Source organism: Cetorhinus maximus, chromosome 10 (assembly GCF_964194155.1).
Source record: "Cetorhinus maximus chromosome 10, sCetMax3.hap1.1, whole genome shotgun sequence".
NCBI lineage: Eukaryota > Metazoa > Chordata > Chondrichthyes > Lamniformes > Cetorhinidae > Cetorhinus > Cetorhinus maximus.
This window is the reverse complement of record NC_135888.1, coordinates 78,088,496-78,106,161: the sequence shown is the minus strand read 5'-3', so window position 1 is coordinate 78,106,161 and position 17,666 is coordinate 78,088,496. Positions and strand designations below refer to the sequence as shown.

At 43.2% G+C, this 17,666-nt stretch overlaps 1 protein-coding gene across 2 annotated transcripts in view; it reads right to left on the bottom strand.

Annotated features, from left to right (window-relative positions):
• Positions 1–17,666, bottom strand: part of dbn1 (drebrin 1) — a 209,842-nt gene that overhangs the window by 23,239 nt on the left and 168,937 nt on the right. For both annotated transcript variants that reach the window (XM_078550640.1, XM_078550641.1), the window contains 4 exons: positions 15,830–15,981; positions 12,649–12,712; positions 7,072–7,155; positions 2,094–2,208 (listed from right to left, as the gene is read on the bottom strand). In XM_078550640.1, coding sequence (XP_078406766.1) covers positions 2,094–2,208; positions 7,072–7,155; positions 12,649–12,712; positions 15,830–15,981 — 415 coding nt within the window. The remainder of the gene's footprint in view (positions 1–2,093; positions 2,209–7,071; positions 7,156–12,648; positions 12,713–15,829; positions 15,982–17,666) is intronic.

The following is a 17,666-nucleotide window of genomic DNA, read 5'->3' as shown; positions in this document are numbered from 1 at the left end:
GTGGTTGTGGAATCATTTATCTACCGCACGCTGCTTTAATTGTTTAGCATGCATGTAGTCCTGTCATAGCTCCACCAGGTCGGAAACGCAGTTTTAGATATGCCTGATGCTGCTCCTGGCATGCTGTCCTACTCTTCACATTGAACCAGGGTTGATCCTCTGGCTTGATGGTAATGGTAGAGTGAGGGATGTGCCAGGCCAGGAGGTTTTAGATTGTGGGGGGCATATAATTCTGCTGCTTCTGATGGCCCACAGCACCTCATAGATGCCCAAATTTGAGCTGCTGGATCTATCTGAATCTATTCCACTTAGTATGGTTGCTGTGTCACATAACATGATGGAGGGTGTCCTCAACGAAGACAGGACTTCGTCTCCACAAGAACTGTGTGGTGGTCACACCAAACAAAAGGTCAGATATGGAGGGTAATGCTTTGTTGAAGGCAGTATGCAGGTCATTGTTAACATATAGAGAATTGTACACTTCTGAGAGCAGCAGTGGGAAGACAAGTATCGGACTGCATTTTGGGAATACTACATTGCTGAGAGCAGCACTGGGAAGGTTGGTGCTGGTTTGAATATTAAGAATCTGACATTGTTGATAGCAGCATTAGGAATTTTACAGAACTGATGCTAGTACTAGTAATAAGGGAGATTATAAGGAGCAGGAAGGTTGTTCTTGCACCTTCTTTCAGTATTTGCTGTTCAACTGCCCTCCAAAATGTAATTTCTTCTACACTGTTTAAAAAGGTTTGACCAGCTTCAACCAAATGAGTACCTAGAATGGCTTCAACTCAGCAGGATTGTTAATTGACAAGCCTTAGGATTGTTAAAACATCAACCTCTTTTCAAGTTTAGTTGGGGAGGTATGATCATTAAACAAAACTGTAAATGCAACTCTTCCCCACACTCCCACCACCTGATGCTCCCAGAAAAGCACAAAGGGCAGGCTTGACCTTGGTTAGATTTAATGACATCATTAAGCATTTTGTATCTCATTTCTTTGCATGGTATAGACATCATCTCTCCAAGTGTCTCCATTACTCTAGGCGATAATACAGAAGTGTGACTTTGTTTAATGAAGAGATGAAAACCCAGGTATCTAAGTATGTAGAGCAATGAGTGGAATGGACAGCATCTCCAGCAAGTACTGAATGAATTCTGTTGCTGCTCCAGTCCGTATCTCTATAGCAAGAAACTATTTATACAGTGGAGCCCTGTTCATTGGAAAGTGCAGTTGGAACTGGTTCATTGTACAGAAGAAATATCCTAATTTATAGTAACATGTTGTGGAGAGTGGCTCTAGGAGTACTCAAAATAAAGACATTTTGGGCTGCCCAAATATTGGTAGAACTTCCAAAATATCATTCAACATGTCTATTAGTGACTCAACCTCAACCAGTTAAGTTATCCAACACAACTAGGCACTGCTCAACCCACTTCAACTATGTCACCTGGCACATCTGAAGACAACTTCTACCCATTCCAGTTTACTTTATTTGAGACAACTGAATGCTCTCTTACCCCACTCCTATATCCTTCCTCATCTAATATGACAGGTTTTCCCATCCATTTCCAAATCCAATACAGTGACCCATTCCATTTCCAACTATTCTGTCTAGCAAGATTCATATCACTTTACCTAATTGCAGCCCAAGTCATTCAACATGATTGATTAATAATTCCATTCCATGCATTGGTAATGTCATATGCTCCCCACCAATTTAACTGATTGAACTGTTCAGATGTTGCTCCATGCCACCCGCTGAATAGTTATCATCTGGTATGATCAGGTATCAGGCGAAAAACCTTAGTTACCTGAGGGTTCATGGTTTACTAATAACACTTTGCTTTACATTAGGTTGCTTGACTCACATCTTGTAGCTGATGACTCGATCATGATCATTTCATCAAGCCTCTAAACAGGCTGTAACATTTTATTTGCACTAGCCTATGAAATGGATTTGATGACAAAAGATTGGCAGGACCATTAACTCTGCCATTTTGATGGTAGGAATTTTCATGGAGAATGAGAGGCCTAAGGGGAAATAAGGGATAGGAGGTGTTGAAATGGGAACTAAAAAATACTTTCCTACCTGGTCTTTGGCCTGAAAAATGCACAGTTTCAAAACTTGTTGTCATGGCTCGTTCCCGCTGCTTAAAGAATTCTCTAGGATTTCCATCCCGCAGTGCAATAAGAGCCGCAGCTTCCTGTTGATAGGAGGGAGTGTAAGAAAAACAGGACATGTCAAATTGAAGATAGAGGGTTGCTATCGTTAAAACTACTTCAGCATTTTTATATACATGGTTGTACAGTTAGAGTTAAGTTATGCTTTGATTAACCATCTTTCCTAATTTTGTTCATAACTTAATTGAATTGTACCCCTTCTTAAGACTTCTCTGTCAGGTTATCTGAATGTCAAATCTGATCATCCAAACCAAATGCTCTGTAACATGTTTTGAGGCAATGGTGCCATAATGTTTGTACATATGGCGAGGGGGTGGGTTGAAATTCCTTGTGAGAAAAACAGCAGAATACTTGTTTCTTCCCATTATCAATGAACCACTATCAAAATTAGAAGACATAGCTTTGAAGCATGTAATTTCATTACTCAACCATTAATATGAAGGAAAAGAATAATAATTCTATTTCTTTAACCCCCTGTGCTCTTGACTTCTCATTGATTTTTAAATGTACAAAAAACTTTTCCTATACACTTTACAATTCAGTTTCAAATCCCTATAATGCTCAGCAATACTAAGAAAATAGATAAACACTTTTTCTCTGACATAAAAACAAAAAACCATGGATGCTGGAAATCCAAAACAAAAACAGAAAGACCTGGAAAAACTCAGCAGGTCTGGCAGCATCGGCGGAGAAGAACAAAGTTGACGTTTCAAGTCCTCATGACCCTTCAACAGAACTAAGTAAAGATAGGGGAGGGGTGAAATATAAGCTGGTTTAAGGTGGGGGGGGGGTTGCGGGGGAGGTGGGAGAAGTGGGGGGGGTGCGGTGGTTGTAGGGACAAGCAGTGATAGGAGTAGATAACCAAAAGATGTCACAGACAAAAGAACAAAGAGGTGTTGAAGGTGGTGATATTATCGAAAAGAATGTGCTAATTAAGAATGGATAGCAGGACAGGCAAGGTACAGATAGTTCTAGTGGGGGTGGGGTGAAATAAGACTAAAAGGGCATAAAAGGTATAGATTTAAAAATAATGGAAATAGGTGGGAAAAGAAAAATCTATATAAATTATTGGAAAAAACAAAAGGGAGGGGGAAGAAATGGAAAGGGGGTGGGGATGGAGGAGGGCGTTCAAGATCTAAAGTTGTTGAACTCAATATTCAGTCCGGAAGGCTGTAAAGTGCCCAGTCGGAAGATGAGGTGCTGTTCCTCCAGTTTGCGTTGAGCTTCACTGGAACAATGCTGCAAGCCAAGGACAGACATGTGGGCAAGACAGCAGGGTGGAGTGTTAAAATGGCAAGCGACAGGGAGGTCTGGGTCATTCTTGCGGACAGACCGAAGGTGTTGTGCAAAGCGGTCGCCCAGTCTGCGTTTGGTCTCTCCAATGTAGAGGAAACCGCATTGGGAGCAACAAATGCAGTAGACTAAGTTGGGGGAAATGCAAGTGAAATGCTGCTTCACTTGAAAGGAGTGTTTGGGCCCTTGGACGGTGAGGAGAGAGGAAGGGAAGGGGCAGGTGTTGCATATTTTGCGTATGCATGGGGAGGTGCCGTAGGTGGGGGTTGAGGAGTAGGGGGTCACAGAGGGAACGATCCCTACGGAATGCTGCCGGGGGGGGTGAAGGGAAGATGTGTTTGGTGGTGGCATCATGCTGGAGTTGGCGGAAATGGCGGAGGATGATCCTTTGAATGCGGAGGCTGGTGGGGTGATAAGTGAGGACAAGGGGGACCCTATCATGTTTCTGGGAGGGAGGAGAAGGCGTGAGGGCGGATGCGCGGGAGATGGGCCAGACACGGTTGAGGGCCCTGTCAACTACCGAGGGTGGAAAACCTTGGTTAAGGAAGAAGGACGACATGTCAGAGGAACTGTTTTTGAAGGTAGCATCATCAGAACAGATGCGATGGAGGTGAAGGAACTGAGAGAATGGGATGGAGTCCTTACAGGAAGCGGGGTGCGAGGAGCTGTAGTCGAGGTAGCTGTGGGATTCGGTAGGCTTGTAATGGATATTGGTGGACAGTCTATCACCAGAAATTGAGACAGAGAGGTCAAGGAAGTTCAGAGATGGACCATGTGAAAATGATGGCGGGGTGGAGATTGGAAGCAAAATTAATAAATTTTTCCAGGTCCTGACGAGAGCACGAAGCAGCACCGAAGTAATCATCGATGTACAGGAGAAAGAGTTGTGGGAGGGGGCTGGAGTAGGACTGGAACAAGGAATGTTCCACATACCCCATCTATTCTAATGATGCTACCTTCAAAAACCCGCCCTCATGCCTTCTCCTCCCTCCCAGAAACACGATAGGATCCCCCTTGACCTCACTTATCACCCCACCAGCCTCCGCATTCAAAGGATCATCCTCCGCCATTTCTGCTAACTCCAGCATGATGCCACCACCAAACACATCTTCCCTTCACCTCGCCCCCGGCGGCATTCCATAGGGATCGTTCCCTCCGTGACACCCTGGTCCACTCCTCCATCACTCCCTACTCCTCAACCCCCAGCTACGGCACCTCCCCATGCATACGCAAAATATGCAAATCTGCCCCTTCCCTTCCTCTCTCCTCACCGTCCAAGGGCCCAAACACTCCTTATAGTGAAGCAGCATTTCACTTGCATTTCCCCCAACTTAGTCTACTGCATTCGTTGCTCCCAATGCGGTTTCCTCTACATTGGAGAGACCAAACACAGACTGGGCGACCGCTTTGCACAACACCTTCGGTCTGTCCGCAAGAGTGACCCAGACCTCCCTGTTGCTTGCCATTTTAACACTCCACCCTGCTTTCTTGCCCACATGTCTGTCCTTGGCTTGCTGCATTGTTCCAGTGAAGCTCAACGCAAACTGGAGGAACAGCATCTCATCTTCCGACTAGGCACTTTACAGCCTTCCGGACTGAATATTGAGTTCAACAACTTTAGATCTTGAACGCCCTCCTCCATCCCCACCCCCTTTCCGTTTCTTCCCTCTCCCTTTTGTTTTTTCCAATAATTTATATAGATTTTTCTTTTCCCACCTATTTCCATTATTTTTAAATCTATACCTTTTATGCCCTTTTAGTCTTATTTCACCCCACCCCCACTAGAACTATCTGTACCTTGCCTGTCCTGCTATCCGTTCTTAATTAGCACATTCTTTTCGATAATATCACCACCTTCAACACCTCTTTGTTCTTTTGTCTGTGACATCTTTTGGTTATCTGCTCCTATCACTGCTTGCTTGTCCCTACAACCACTATCCCCCCACCCCCCCCACCTTAAACCAGCTTATATTTCACCCCTCTCCTATCTTTACTTAGTTCTGTTGAAGGGTCATGAGGACTCGAAACGTCAACTTTGTTCTTCTCCGCCGATGCTGCCAGACCTGCTGAGTTTTTCCAGGTATTTCTGTTTTTGTTTTACTTTTTCTCTGACAATGGGACTGGATTTAAACAGGTGCCATAGGCCCCAACCCCACCCATCCACCCCGGCTAAAAAATCAGGGGGTGATCCGGCCCACGGTCAAGATGGCTGGCCTTTGCCATATAATGCTGGAAGCAGCGTTAAGTAGTTGGAGGCGGGACCTCCGCCCTTCTCTCAGGAGGAAATCCTGCCTTAGATAGCTGCAGCCAATCAGATGGATGTAGTCCCAGCAGTGCCTCGGGAGCAGAGCCCTTCCCACCTCATGCCCACTCCCCCACCAGACACCAGTCTCTGCAGCTAAAACAAGTCCGGCTTTCTGACAGGTGTGGTCCTGTGGTGGTGGGATGAGGCCCTTAAGTGGCTTCAATAGGGTGGGCCGGCTGCCCAACAGCTTCCCTGTCCCCTGCTTAATTGTGGTGGGGGCAGGGGTGGGTGGTTAGGCGGTGGATTTTACATCTGCCCTTGCCTTCAAACCTGCTGGCAGGAAAGCATGCAGGGCAGCCCAAAGTTACAGCTTGTATCACTGAAATTCACATCTTAAGAGACACTTCAAATGACTGAGGTAGGGACTAGAACATTAAAACACAATCTATCATATCAAAGGGGTGACATTTTATCACACTTGTGACGAGGACTTTATGGCTCTCTCAGGATTCATCACTCAGGAGTTACTCCATTTTCCTCACTGTGGGATTAACAATATTGTCCCAAGGTTAACTGAGTATTCTCAAAATGATTGAAGGTTATATATTTGAAACTTGCTTCAAAATTTTTAAACTATAAGACTTTTATTTTCACCTGACAAGAAATTCCTGGGAAGGCCCGTGGGGAGGGACAGAAATTCTGCTCATCTACTGCTAATACCTTGATGCTATCCGAAACTCTGGGGCCAGGCTAATTTCCACAACTTGAGTGGCTGCCAGCACTGTTCCAGTGATGAAAGGGATGAAATTTGCTGTTGTAAATTGCTGCAGTATACTAGAGCCATGCAACCTCAGATAAAGAACTAAAGGGTCCAGAATTTGAACTTCTCCAAGGCTGAAACAGGGAAATGCTCATTGAAAAAGGAGTTGGGCCCCATTTCTGCTAATGTCTAGTCCTAGCCTGCTTCATGCCGTTGTACAGCGAAGGCAACTGAAGTGGAACTGACAGGATTTTGGATGACCAATATCTTTCATCCAGTCCTGTATCTTTCAGGGATATCACCACAGAAAGAAACTGCACACAAGAAGTGCCTGCTTTAGTAATTTGTACTGGGGTAAATAAAAGGGCGGACACCTGACATAAATTCCCCAAATTCTGCCCCATCTACCTAATTAACACATTAGAAGTTACCACCAGGCCTGTGACTTTCTGCCCTACCATCTTTCAGTAACATTATCTCTCATTATACAGAGTTACAGCTTAGGACATCCAGGATTGTTATCACTTTAGAAGAAAATGCTTCTGCCTATCCTCTATCAGCACACTTTGATCTTTATTAAAGGCTTACTGCTGCTTTCTCAGCAGAATCGCTGATCTTGGACCCTTTGTTCTCGTCATCCTCGTTTTCCTCCATTTCCTCTTTCTGCACTTCCTATTTCAAAATGAACAAGGTTAAAATTATGCACATTTTTGAATGATCCAGCACAGGCTCACATTCAGCTCATCAATTGCCGTTTTAAATCTGACTGGACAGATAGTTGAAGCAAGGCTTAGTTACTACAACTATGAAATACATAATAAAATATGCTAAAAACAAATGTTGAACATTTTGTTAAAATCTATTAAATTAAGCAAATTATATATAGTGCAAAATATAAAAGATCTGGTATATCAAGGTGAGAACAACGGGAGATCTGAGAGCACAGCAGGATTAGAGGAGCAGCGGAGGTAGGGGTAGAGAGAGAGAAAGCACTGCATGAACAAATCACCAAAAAAAATTCAAGAGTGACGTCACAGGACAGCAGTAAGGTGACTGGTTGTTTGGTGAGCCCTGGAGGTAAGTAACATGTACCTGAATAAGTTTAGGGGCAGAGCAGAGTGAGTGCGGGCATCAGGGAGTGAAATAAAATAACTAAAAGTGACATCAACTCAAGAGAGGGTGCTGATTGGTGAGGAGCTGGTGAGTTTTTAAAATTATTTATATTTAAAAGAATATATAAATGGTTAATATATTTCTGTTAAGTTTAGCTAGCCTAATAAATAGGGACGTAGCAGGGTACCTTAGTCCTGTGGAGTGCACATTCTGTTCCATGTGTCTTGTTTCCTGGATAACCGCATGCGCAGGAAGTACCGTCAGCTGGAGCAGCTCAGCCTTTGGGTTTTGGACCTTGAGCAGCAGTTGATGTCACTGCAGTGCATCCACGAGGCTTGAGAGCTACATGGATAGCATGCTTCTGGACATGGTCACCCTACGGCTTAAGAAAGTGCGGGCAGAGGGAATGGGTGACATTCAAGACAGGCAGTTAAGGAGGACCAGGCAGATAGTGCAAGAGTCCCCTTGCTCTCTCTAATCGCTCTCTAATCGATACTTAGTTCTGAATACTGGTGAGAATAATGGTTCCTCTGGTGACTGCAGACAAAGCCAAGTCCATGATGCCAAGGCTGGCTCAGCTGTAAGGGGGTCAGGGGGAAGATTGGGAAAGTAATCGTGATAGGTTATTCTATAGTTAGGGAAACAGACAGGCATTTCTGAAATTGCAAATGTAAATCCACAATGGTATAATGCCTCTCCGGCGTCAGGGTCAAGGATGTCACTGAGCAGCTGCAGACCGCTCTAAGGGTGGAGGGTGAACAGCCAGAGGTTGTGGTCCATAATTGGTACCAATGACAATAGGGATGAGCTCCTGCAGGCAGAGTTTAGGAAGCTAGGGAAGAGATTAGAAAGCAGGACCGTAAAGGTGGTAATCTCACACTTACTCTTGGTGTCACTCACCAGTGACTATTGAAATAGGAGGAAATTGCAGATGAATTTGTGGATGGAGAGATGGTGCAGGAAGGAGAGATTTGGATTACTGGAACATTGGGACCAGTTCTAGGGGAAGTGGGATCTATACAGTTAGGACGAGTTGCACCTCAACAGAACAGGGACCAATATCCCCGTGGGTCAGTTTGCTAGTTCTGTTGGGAGGGTTTAAACTAATTCAGCAGGGGGAATTGGCACCAGGATTCAGCATTAGAAAGGAGAAACAAGGTAGACAAAGGATTGGGAAAGACAGATGGCACTGGAGTAAAAAATAGTAAGGCATGAGGTGGGGTAAGAGTACGAGGGAATGCAATAAAGTCTAAATTAGGTTTACAATGCATGTATGTAAATGCAGAAAGCATAGTCAGTAAAGTTGGTGAGCTGCAGGCGCTTTGAAATATGATGTCATGGCAATAATGGAGACTAAACAAAGGGTAGAATTAGATACTAAATATTCCTGGATACAAGGGTTTGGATTTTCATCATCAAGGCAGGTAATGGGAGTTGGAAAAGTTCCTGGCTCAGCCTGCCTGCCACCCGCAAGGGTGGAATCATTATTGCTGGGGGGGTGGAGGGGGGGGGGGGGGTGGGGGGGGGGGTGCGTTGTGGGGAGATGAGGACCGGTGTGGTTGCAGGCTGGAGTTGGGCCAGCTGACCCGGTAAGAAGTTTGACGGCAGCCACAGGGGCTGCTGGGAGTGTAGGCGGGCTGTTTAAAAGGCCTGCTTCGGTGTTGTGGGACTTTGTCCCAGTGAAAATAAAAACACAAAAGCCCCCTACAGTCCTCACCCTTCACATCCTCTCACCCTCCAAACACTCCCCATACCCCATCCATGCCACCTCATATCCCACAGCCACCCCCTATGACCCCTCATGCCCCCAATGCTAAACTCTGCCCTTCCACCCACCTCCATGGCCCCTCATGCTGCCTATGCCAAGCTCCACCCTTCCACCCAGCCTGCTATGGCCCACCATGCCAAGCTATGGCACTCCCATGCCCATTGACCCACTATACACTGTCTAGAATCAATTGACCCTGTAGTGACAGTAAATGTGTAAAAAAAAATGGCTTTGAAAAAAAGTAATTAATTCATAATTTTCTCCTATGTTCACTACAAGCTAATAAAAGTGTCAATCATTAAGACCATTTAAAGTATCAATAATAAAAAAACACAAAGCCTTGAAACCACTTAATGTTGTGTAAACAAATATTGTGAAATTGACAGCAGACTCCTTGGCTGAGCACCCAGACAACTATTACTCTTGTTGAAATGCCTGCTCCCCAGAGAAAACATTGTTTGATTGTAAGCTCAGGCTCTCAGAGCTATGCTGTCAATTTCACAATGTTTGTTTATACAACATTGAGTGGTTTCAAGGGTTTATGTTTTTGTTATTGGTACCCTAAATGGTCTGGATGATTGACACTTTTATTAGGTTGTAGTGAAATGACTTTATTTCAACATAGGAGAAAGTTATGAATGAATTACTTTTTTTTCCAAAATCTGTTTTTACACATCCTTCTGTCATGGAAGGGTTCATTGATTCTAGACAGTATTATGGGTCAATGGACATGGAAGTGCCATAGCTTTGCATAGGGGGCATGAGGGGCCACAGCAGGCTAGGTGAAGGGGCAGAGCTTCACCCGGGGGTGGCAGTGGGGAGGGGGGGGAACGGGACGGTGGGGGGGAAGAGTGGGTGGAAGGGCAGAGCTTGGCATAGGAGGCATGAGGGACCATACAGGGTGGCTGGAAGGGCATAGCTTGGTATGAGGGGCCATGGGGGTTGGGTGGAAGGGCAGAGCTTGGCATAGGGAGCATGAGGAGGACCTTTTGAATTTGCCTTTTAAAAGGTCCCCTCGTGCAGACCAGGATTCATGACTCCTCTGAGGGACTGTGAACCATGGCTCTTTAAGAACCTGGACCAACTGCATGAAAATTGCAAGGAGTGGGACATGCCTATCTCCACAATGCAGCTGGTCAGGTTGGGAATGCTGGACACAAGCTTTTGACAATAACCATCTCACACCCTTTAATGGCACTTCCAAAAATCAGACAGCCCGGGAATGAAGTCAGGAATCCCAGAAATGGGACTTGCCTACCATTTTCAAAAGGCTCCCACATCATCCAAACTTGATGAAAATCCAGGCCAAAGTGTTCAGGAATGATAAAGAAGGAACGGAAGGAGGATGGGTGGCAGTATTGATTAAGGAGAATATTACAGTCCTGGGAAGAGCACATGTTCTAGGGGTGTCAAGGACAGAACTATTTTGTTAGGCTTAAAGAACAATAAATGCACCTTAACACCACTGGGTGTGCTCTGTATGCCACAAGTTAGAGACTAAAAGATATAGAGGAGCAAGTTTGCAGGGAAATTACAGAGGGTTGCAAAAACAATAGAGTAATGATAATGGGGGACTTTAATCATCCTAATATAAATTGGGATAGTAATAGTATAAACAGCAGAGATGGGGGAACATAAAAAGCAAGGAAGTTGTTCTGAACCTTTATAAGACATCTATAGTATTGCTGGGCACCACACTTTAGGATGTGAAGGCTTTAGAGAGGGTGCAGAAAAGATTTATGCGAATGGTTTCAGGCAGATTTCAGATACCTGTATAGATTGGAGAAGCTTGGGTTGTTCTCCTTAGAGAAGGAAAGATTGAGGAGAGCTTAGACAGTGTTGTTGAAAATCATTAGGGATCCAGACAGAGTAGATAGAGAGGCAAAAGGGTCAAGAACCAGAGGGCACTGATATAAGGTGAATAGCAAAAGACCAACGGCGATATAAGGCAAAACCTTTTTATGCACAGAGTGATTAGGATCTGGAATGCACTGCCTGAGAGTGTGGTGGAGGCAGGTGCAATCATGGCTTTCAAAAGGGAATTGAATAAGCATCTGAAGAGAAAAAAAATTCAGGGTTACGAGAAAAAAGCGGAGAATTGGACTAGCTGAGTTACCCTTGCAGAGAGCCAGCACAGACATGACAGGCCGAACGGCCTCCTCCTGTGCTGTAACCATTCAACGATTCTATTATCTGTTGTCCTGATATGCCTCTCCCCTACCTTCAGTGGGAGACAGTGGTGTAGTGATAATGTCACTGGACTAATAGTCTAGAAGTCCAGGCTGATGCTCTGGGGACATGGGTTCAAATTCCACCAAGGCAGTTGTGAAATTTTAAAAATCCAGTAATAAATCTGGAATATAAAACTAGTTTCAGTAATGGCGACCATGGCAGCTATCATTGATTGTTGTAAAAACCCATCTGGTCATTAATGCCCTCTAGGGAAGGAAATCTGCCATCCTTTACCTGGCTTGGCCTACATGTGATTCCAGACCCACAGCAATATGATTGACTCTTAACTGCTTTCTGAAATGGCCCAGCAAGCCACTTGGTTCAAGGGCAACTAGGGATGGGCAACAAGTGCTGGCCTTGCCGGCAACACCCACATCCCACGAAAAGAATAAATAAATATTGAATGTTATACCACACATCAATACTAAATCCTTCTGTATATTGATAAAGTGATTGCACACTGAAACCTAAATGAAATGCAAAGAAACATGGTGGAACATTTATGATAGAAAAAAGTGGAAGGTAATTTTCTCTCACACGCTCTGTATAACTTTGTCCTTGAATTTTCTTTAGACCAACTCACAAATGTTCTAAAGTTTATTTCTTAAAATTATTAATCTAATTATATACAGAACAAACAGTATTTATTCTGTCAAAGAGGTGGTGCTAGGATGTTAAAAGTTGGCCAGATCTGGAACGCAAAGCTCTTTATACCTCCTTTGTAAAGAAGATAACAGAGGGCGCTGGAAGGATTAGTAGGTTTCTAGAATGAGTTGAATGAGGCTAGCAAGTGACGCACATTCTCACTCTGAAAAGCTCTGATCAAAATCTGTAATAGCAGAAATGTAATGGAGACAATGGTGGGATCTCGGTTTTCTATGTCAGGGGTAAATGCCAGTCAGTCAGCATGGGGCTGCACTTACTGTGGGACCAACTGGTTCATTCCCCATCTCTTTTCTGCTTCAAGGGGAGGCACAGTGACATGCCACACAACCATCCAATTACTTGGGATATTTAATATATCTAGAATGAAAACTAGAAGCCTCACTGACCCCATTGTTGTTCTGCTTTGATACACATTTGATTTCATCAACTTCCAGGCTTTGCAGTTTCTTCCTAAAATTAAAAAGCACACACATAAGTAGTAAAAAAGACAATACCAATGGCAAGATTGAAAGAAGAGATGACAGCATTAAATTGAGCTTCTTCCCACCCCCATCACACATACACACCCACTCCACACTAATGTTTTATGCTGAAACTGGGCTTGGAATCAGCCACTATCATGTTGATTTGCCCATGGTTGACGATTCCACTTTCAACCATTATAAAATGTTGGGCACCCTAACAAAATGGAGTCTTCAAGGCTATAAAGAAACTACCTCACATCAGGTGGATTAACACTGTAGACTCCCAACTGGGCAAATATAGTGAAAATCCATCATTACCTACTATTCACTAACATGTGGAATAGAGATGAACAAATGGCATATTACTGTAAGTATTGAAGGACCATTGAAGAAAACAACAAAGACGGACCATATACATTGATCTTCTCTAGCATACAGTGGCAGAATATTCTGAATACAGCTAATGCATTAGTCCTAACCCGATGACTGCATTATATTGCTACAGTATTCTAAACAGATCTAAAAAAGATTGCAGCTCAAACAGTATAATAGGAGAGATAGTTTATTTCTTTTAACTGGCTAAAGCTAAGATATTTTCTAAATGAATAGATTAATAAAAACAAGTTTCAGAAGACTTAAGATGGTTGGCAAAAGAACCAGATAAGATATGAGAAAAATCAATATTACATAATGAGTGGTTAGGATTTAGAATGCACTGCCTGACAGGATGGTGGGTACAGATTCAGTAATAGTCTACAAAATGGAATTGGATAAATAGTTCAAGGAGAAAAAATTGCTAGTATGTGGTGACAAGGAACTATCATATTTTCCCTAATATTATTGTGGGGCACTTTAAAGCAGACTTGTGTGTGTGTGTGTGTGTGTGTGTGTATGGTTCTGTGTGTGTGGCTAATTTAATTAAACTAGAGATGATTAGACTGCAAGGTTTACATTATCGAAGAAGTTAGGTGTAAAACAGGCATTTGAAATAGTGATGAGTAAAGCTAGAGTGAGGTCAGTAGATATGGTGTGAATGGAATTTGCATTTTTAGAGAAGTGTTTGATTTTCAAAGGGACATGGAAAATGCTTATATCTGGCAAGAAGTTCCCCTCCAAGTCACTCGCCATCCTGACTTGGAAATATATTGCCGTTCCTTCACTGTCGCTGGGTCAAAATCCTGGAACTCCCTAACAGCACGTAGGTGTACCTACACCACATATACTGCAGCGGTTCAAGAAGGCAGCTGACCACCACCTTCTCAAGGGCAACGAGGGATGGGCAGTAAATGCTGGCTCAGCCAGAGATGCCCACATCCCATGAATGAATAATAAAAAGGCAAAGTTATTATGTTGATTTTTCTCAAAGTGCTGGCCATAATGAAAACATGCAAGATTTTTATATTCTGGGAAAAGTAACTTCTAAAGACAAGTGGAAACAATGGGATTTACAAATCAAAAGGGATAAAACATATTTAAAGAAGGATGGAAGACTGTGTGAGGTGCGGCCATGTGAGATCGTGAAAGGTGCATCGTGTGAAACAGACTTGGGGGAAAAGCCTCTAGCCACCCTGCAGAAGTTTGCTGTTCCAGTAACCAAAATAGTGTTAAAAGCCTTTGGAATTCCATTGTCCAGTGGGTGCTTGTGATAACATTGCTAGATGACTTTATAAATTTGGAATCTATTCGGGTTGTTGCCTTAGAGGAGGTGTGTTGCTGGGAGCCTGGTTAAGTAGAAATTTTGGGAACTGTTATATCTGTGTAACTGTAATCTTGTGTATGTGATTAAGTTTTACCTTCTTTTGTTAATAAATGTTTTAATCTAATCTTTCAAATCTCTAAAGGTGGTAGTGGACTCATTACTTCTGACTTCAGTGCGGAATCATTCTAGTAATAAATATAAATTGCAAAATATTTGTGATAGCAAGGCCAAGTTTCCTCTGTAGATTTGGTCAGCCTGGCAAATACCACCTGCCATATCATAACAGTGAGGAAAGGGCCAGGGAGTGGGACTAACTAGATTGCTCTGCAAAAAAACTAGCACAGACTCAATAGGCTAAATGGTCTCCTTCTGTACTGTATAATTTTATATTTGTCATTATGCAAATTAATTTTAGTGGAAACTTGAAATGTCACCTAACCTAAGCAAATTCACCACAATTTTCCAGAGCACCAAATAACCCAGCCAGTGTGGTGAGTGGCCAGTGTTGGACCAGAGTGGTGAATGGCTGGTTTCTCACCAGTATGTTAGCTTCTGAATGTTCAATCTAAAAGAATTTGAAGATGCAGCAGAGGGATCCACAGACATACTGAAGTGGGGATGGACTGCTGAATAAATGGCAGGCACTAAAATGATGCAAGAATGTCTCCAGAAAAACTGTCCTTCAAAGTGTTCTCCCGCCACATAGGAGGTGCCTGGGGTTTGCGTTGCATCACTCATGGTTTGGAGTGATCACCTGAACAATTGTCCAATTGAGATCCCACACTGAGCACACTATCTCTGGCATGCCTTGTATGTGGAAATTTAAGCAAACAGTAAAAAAGCAAAGAGGGTACTTCATGTTTGGAAGTACACATTTGTCCAGATAGGTACCTGGAATCATTCACAGAGAGTAACTATCAATATTACAGGAACTTAGCATTTCATCTAGACAAGTAAAAAAAAGTACTTTTCAAAGTGAGTGTTTTCTATTCACTGAGGGAATTTATTTTCTAGTTTAGGAAAAAGAAATCTAGCAACTTGTCACTAGATTATGTCACAAAACTCATAATGGGAAGACAAGGATCCCAGCACACTTTGAAACAAAATATACCGGCCTGTAATCATTCCATGCTGTTATTCTCTGTACTTTTCAAAAACACTGATTGCTACCATTCTTACAGAACAAGAGCCTCTGATATCTACCACCACCTATCATATTAAGTAGAAAATGCCATTTGGAAACTAGTTTTACTGTGTAAAAAGGGCTTAAACATTGATTAACACTGGGAACCAGAAATTTGTGCAACCATTCAGCATCTCTCCATAGCACTGTGTGCAAGAGGCAAATTTCCATTAATCACTGCTCCATCCACTTACAACGTGCTCCCCAAATGTCAATCATACCTTTCCTCTTCTATCTGTTTCTCTCGTTCTCTGTATCTTTGCTCTCTATTTTCTTGTTCTTTCTTCTCTTGTTCCATTCTCTCTTTCTCAAATTTTTCTCTTTCTTCAATCAATTTCTTACGCTCCTCTTCTTTCCTCAGCTCTTCCTCTCTCTAAAACACAAGTCACACATTAGGTTGGAAGTGACATTGCAGCGGTTCAAGGGAAGAGGGACAATGATACATGAATGGCGCATGGGTCAATGGACAAAAGGGGCCACTGGACTCTTAGTGAGCAAGGTGCATTAACAGGATTCAGCTTATTGCTGCTGTTCCCTTATTACCTTTTCAGCTAGACAATCAGAATAGATTGGAAATTTGTCTCTGATCTCCCAGGTACACTGCAGGAGAAAAAAACTTAGTGGCACTAAAACGGAGGGCAAATATCAATCACAGTAAAGCCACATCTACATTTTCTGTTATACGTTTGAAAGGCTCAAGTAGTGCCACTGAAAGATTTCCCTAACCCAGCGAGAGTAGTTGTTACCTTCAAAAAATAAAGATTCTTAAATTAAACAGAGCTCAACAGTGGAAATAAGTAAAGCAAATTTTAGTTAATAGGGACAAGGAGGATAGACAGAAATTAGAGATATTCATGATTTCAATAACATGAAGGGAGGAGGAATTACAGTGCAAGCAGCCTAAGGAGATTTCAATGCAGAGAAAGAGTGAGAATATGGTCAGTATATAAGCACCAATGCACATGCAGGTGGTGGAGAAATAGAGAGAAATAGCCTGACAAATTACAGCCATTTTGATCCATAGGGAAATTATGGTTACTTTGCAAGTTTTGTTAAGAGGTGCTGGAGACAGAGAGAAATAGCTGTTCTGGTTTTCCTATCTGCGAATAAATTATATGACAGCCATTCTAACTATTAAATGGGGTGCTAACGTTACTTGGTAGAGCCATTCTACTATATTAATCTGGGTTTCCCAAATAATAGTAATATACTTTAGATTGGGCATGCTTTTTTGCAGGGGGGGCCACATTTCCATTTTTTTCTCACGCAAGAGCCGATGAGCAGGTTTTGGTAAGATACATAAATTTCAAAACATGTTGAGTATGAAGAAAAGAAGCAACTTGTTGAGCAAAAATAAAGCAATGTCAAAGCAATAAATTGATCATTTAAAAAAAAGAGTAACTAATAAAAACACATGCCTTCTTTCTCACACACACTATCACACACACACAATCATTCACCCTCTCTGTTTCACACACACTATCACACACACACAATCATTCACCCTCTGTTTCACACACACATTCTCACTCCCCTCTCTCACACACACTCACTGACACTCTCTCTCCTTCACACACACTCACCTACTCTCTCTCTCCTTAACACACACACACACCCTCCCTCTCTCTCTCTCTCTGGGCAGAATTTTCAGTGCCTGCTAACATCTGTGGTGTTTGGTGGCACGAGCAGACAATACAGCGGGAAGGCCAAAAACCGACGTTGTGAAACCAGTTTGCAATCATCCGTTCTGCCCGTCAATGACGGGTTGTGTTCCCCGCCATTGGATACACCATTGTAATACATCTACATATTATAAGCCCAGCTCGCTGGAGTCATCCCCCCCCACGCTGGATCATCCGAGCATGCTGGTATGCAATGTTTCACAACAGCATATATAAGGCATGCAGCTGGCGAGCTACACTTTGAGGGGAACTCGAAGGTGAGTGCACAATAATGTTGTGCAGCACTCGCGAGGGTCACCTGTTGGACCTCAAGGTTGAGGCGCAGCGCATTCAGGCGAGGGCACAGGAAGTCCTCAAAGGCGGGGATGCGGGCGAT